Source organism: Dipodomys merriami, unplaced genomic scaffold, assembly GCF_024711535.1.
Source record: "Dipodomys merriami isolate MVZ:Mamm:240054 unplaced genomic scaffold, mDipMer1.0.p SCAF_36, whole genome shotgun sequence".
NCBI lineage: Eukaryota > Metazoa > Chordata > Mammalia > Rodentia > Heteromyidae > Dipodomys > Dipodomys merriami.
In genome coordinates this window covers 13,359,757-13,364,325 of record NW_027205159.1, presented here as the reverse complement: position 1 = coordinate 13,364,325, position 4,569 = coordinate 13,359,757, and the positions used below count along the sequence as shown (strand labels likewise).

At 39.8% G+C, this 4,569-nt stretch overlaps 1 gene segment (V, D, J or C); it reads right to left on the bottom strand.

Annotated features, from left to right (window-relative positions):
- Positions 1 to 2,592: 2,592 nt before the first annotated feature.
- On the bottom strand, positions 2,593 to 3,336 carry LOC138804274 (immunoglobulin kappa variable 2-30-like). The segment is given in 2 exon segments: positions 2,593 to 2,924; positions 3,288 to 3,336. Coding segments are annotated over 2 exon segments (381 nt in total).
- Between the last annotated feature and the right edge of the window lie 1,233 nt (positions 3,337 to 4,569).

Genomic DNA, 4,569 nt, shown 5'->3' with positions numbered 1-4,569 from the left:
TGGTATCAATGGATTTTATGACACACAATTCCTAGAATATGATTACTAAGGATCATTATTACCCAGAAACAAGTGTTATAAAAAGAATAAAGCATGTGGAGATAGAAAGATAGTCAAGAAAATGCATACATAGATAAAGAATAATATCCAAATTCTTAATTAAAGATAATACTTCAAAAGTATATGTTATCTAGTATATGTATGAGTCAAGCAGAAAAGGTCAGATAATGTGATGTTAGGAAAATGAACCCTTAGATATGTATTTAATTTTTTTTCTTTCATGCATTTGTTTCTAACGCATTTATAAGATTATTTCTTTATTGCTTTGTATATCCCTCCCCCACAGTATAACCCCTGCTTTCACTATATTTGATGTCGGTATAATTTGTGGAGGAGATGGGGAAAAACAAGTCATTTAAGGATACAGGTGGACCCGTTGCAACAATGAGAAGTACAAGTTGTCATGTCGAAAACGAACTTTACAACTTTGGTGAGGGGGGGGGGGATGAGGCTGGGAAGGGATGTGAAGGGTAAAGAAAGGAGGAGGCTGCAATGCTTGATAAGAAATGTACTCATTATCTTGCCCATGTAATTGTAACACCTCTGTATAGTATGTTCACAAAAAATAAAAATAAAAATAAATTAAAAAAAAAAAAAAAAAAAAGAAATAACAGCCGGGCGCTGGTGGCTCACGCCTGTAATCCTAGCTACTCAGGAGGCTGAGATCTGAGGATCGCGGTTCAAAGCCAGCCCGGGCAGGAAAGACCGTGAGACTCCTATCTCCAATAAACCACCAGAAAACCGGAAGTGGCGCTGTAGCTCAAGTGGTAGAGCGCTTGCCTTGAGCTGAAGAGCTGAGGGACAGCGCCCAGGCCCAGAGTTCAAGCCCCACAACCGACAAAAAAAAAAAAAAAAAAAAGAAATAACATCAACTGTCCCTCTAGGGAGGAATGATGTACTCATTTTCATTCTCATTCTTCATGGCAGATGGTCAAAATGGAAACACCAATGTGCTATGCTGAAATGCAAACTTTTAAACCCCTTTTTGAAAAACTCTCATGTTATAAAATCAAAATGTATCAAATAAAGGCCAAATGAACTTTAAAAAATAACAAAAAGTATATGTGAATTTGTATTGTCAAAGGTCATAGAATTCACAAACTTTATAGAGCATGATAATGACAATTTGCCTTGTAAAGGTTGTAATGTTTGTGACTTTAATTAAGTATCACTATTCCACAATATGTTGGGAGCCATAAGGAAGTCTTTCAGCACGATAGCCTTGACTATCTCACTGGAACATCTTGAGGCTGTTTACAGAATCTGGTGTTTTCATCCTGCCCCAAACAAACACCCTGTAGCTGCTAAAGACCACCTTTTCACACTGCCCTAAGCAAACATCCTGCAGCTGCTATGGCCAATGAAAAAGCTTCCTTATTCTAAGCATATAAATACCCCTGTGTGAAAAATAAAAATTTGCAGCTTGATCAGAATCCTTGTCTTGCTGTCATTCTTCGCGTCTCTTGTTCCTTCATTCCTTCTCGCTTAGGTTCATTGCCCTCCTTGAAGTCCTGATGGTCGGGACAACTGGCACCCAGCGTGGGGCACAAGCCTCTGACTAAGGAAGGAACGCCGTCCTCCAGGAAAACTTGGCAAAGTACAGTCCGAGATCGCCTCGACAGACCCCTTATTTGCAATATCTAGCATATGTATGAGTCAAGCAGAAAAGGTCAGATAATGTGATGTTAGGACAATGAACCCTTAGATATGTATTTTAATGTTTTTTTCTTTCATGCATTTGTTTCTAACACATTTATAAGATTTTTTTTTGTTGCTTTGTATGTCCCTCCCCCACAGTATAACCCCTGCTGTCACTACATTTGATGTCGGTATAATTTGTGGAGGAGATGGGGAAAAACAAGTCATTTAAGGACACAGGTGGACCTGTTGCAACAATGAGAAGTACAAGTTGTCATGTTGAAAACGAACTTTACAACTTTGGTGGGGTGGGGTTGGGGGTGAGGGGAGGATTCGGGTGGGGGGAGGCTGGGAAGGGATGTGAAGGGTAAACAAAGGAGGAGGCTGCAATGCTTGATAAGGAATGTACTCGTTATCTTTCCCATGTAATTGTAACCCCTCTGTACAGTATGTTCACAAAAAAATAAAAATAAAAAAGAGAAAAAAAAAGAAAAGACAAAATTGGGTTTGCAGTTTCTGAACAGAAAGCATGGCAAAAGTTGTAGGCTAGCCTGTGCTGAAATGAAGTATTACAAGTTTCATCACAGAGAGAATAATAATCACAGCAGACATTTGATTTTTAGACTTCTGGTTGGCCATAATATTACTGAAGAGAAAATTGCATTTTTCAATAAATACCTAATGGTTTATCTGGTCTTTATATTCAGGTAATTATTCTCCTGATTGTTATAGATTGCAGTTTGTTATATTGTCATAAACTCTTCACCTCTATTTAGTGACTCTAATATTGACTTCAATATCTTCCTCGTAGACAGACTCACACAGTCTGCTGGGCTGCTCCCCAGACCAGCCAGCCATGAGGACAACTCACCCAGCCAGATGGGAGGTTTTTGTTCAAGGCTGTATCACTGTGGGAGGAACATGTGTACCTTGAAAACAGTAATAAACTCCAACATCCTTAGCCTCCAACCTGCTAATTGTCAGTGTGAAATCTGTGCCTGACCCACTGCCACTGAATCTGTCTGGAACCCCAGATTCTCGTTGGGAAACCAAATAGATCAGGCGATGTGGAGACTGGCCTGGCTTCTGCAAGTACCAGCTCAAATAGGTGTTTCCATTGCTATGCAGAAGGCTCTGACTAGACCTGCAGGAGATGGAGGCTGACTCTCCCAGGGTCACAGTTAAGGACCTTGGAGTCTGGGTCATCACAACATCTCCACTGGATCCTGAAATTAGAATGAGGCAGAGAGCAAGATTATATATAAACATAGGGAGCCATGCATGCATTACTTTTATTTTTATATATGTTTCCTCTCATTCATATTCATGATTTGATTTTTAATTTAAAATACTAAGTATTAACAGTGATATTCTTGCAGCAGAAAAGTGTCTCTAGGAGTCAAGTGCAGTATTCCCACATAGCACAGTCTTCACTCAAGCACAGGTTCTAGCTTTCTGGACTGTTCCTCACTCTCAGACCTAAACCTCATTGCCCTACCATGAACATCTAACACATGGATAAATTACCACTGGTCCATGAGAGCTCACCCTCCCACCCTGTCTGATTCTTCACCTCCCTTTGCCCTTACCATGGATCCAGAGCATTAACAGCCACAGGATCTGAGACAAGGACTTCATTTTTAGGAGTGAAATGAGGAGTCTAGACAGGTCAAGGCAAGATCATAGCTGAGCCTTTATTTCAGACTTAAAAAGGAAGGTCCTCTTTAGGGAGCAATATGCAAATAGCCAGATGGGTGCAACAGTGTAAGAAAAGAAAAAGGAACAAGGTCTATTGGCCATCCTTTCCTCTTCAGAGAACATTCGCTTTAAGTCATTAGCCCACCTATTTCTTGGGCAGTTGTTTCTTTGAGAATTTGTTGGGGGGATTCAATTTTTCAAGTTCTAAGTGTATTTTAGATATGAGACCCTAATCCATTGCATGGCTAGTGAAGATCTCCCCATCTGTGGACTTTCTATTGATCTTGCTAGCTATGTCCTTTGTCATGGGGAAGCTCTTCAATTTCGTGCAGTCCTATTTGTCCAAACTTTCCTTGTTTTGTTGTGTTTCTGGGTCTCTTTTAAGAAAATTTCGGCCTGTACCCAGCAGACCTAGGGTTTCTCTGATTCCATCCTGTAATGTTTTCAGAGTGTCTGTTTGACTTCGACGTCTTTGATCCATTTGGAGTTGCTTTGGTGCAGGGTGATATATAAGGATCTAGCTTTAGTTTTCTGCAAGTGATTAACAAATTTTCCTAGCACCATTTACTGAAGAGGCAAGAACTCTAATAACAACAGATGCTGGAGGGGATGTGAACAGAAGGGAACCTTAATGCACTGTTGGTGGGAGTGTAAATTTGTTCAACCACTTTGGAAAGCAGTATGGAGGTTTCTCAAAAGACTCCACATAGAACTCCCCTATGACCCAGCAACCCCAGTTTTGAGCATTTACCCAAATGATCACAAACAAGACCATACTAAAGCTACCAGCATGACTATATTTAAGCAGCATTATTTACCATAGCTAAGATATGGAACCAACCCAGATGCCTCTCAAAAGATGAATGGATCATGAACATGTGGTTATATACACAATAGAATTCTATGCCTCAATCAGAAAGAATAACATTGCCCCATTTGTTAGGAAATGGAAAGACTTGGAAACAATTATATTAAGTGAAGTAAGCCAGGGCCAATGAAACATAGGTCCCATGGTTTCCCTCATTTGCAATAACTAGTATATGTCTGAGACAAGGAGAAACGGTCAGATAAGTTAATGTTAGGTGAAATGGACCCCAAGATAGGATTCAAATGTTTTTTTTTTCCTTCTTATGATTGTTTCTAACATACTTATAAGATGATTTCTTTGTTGCT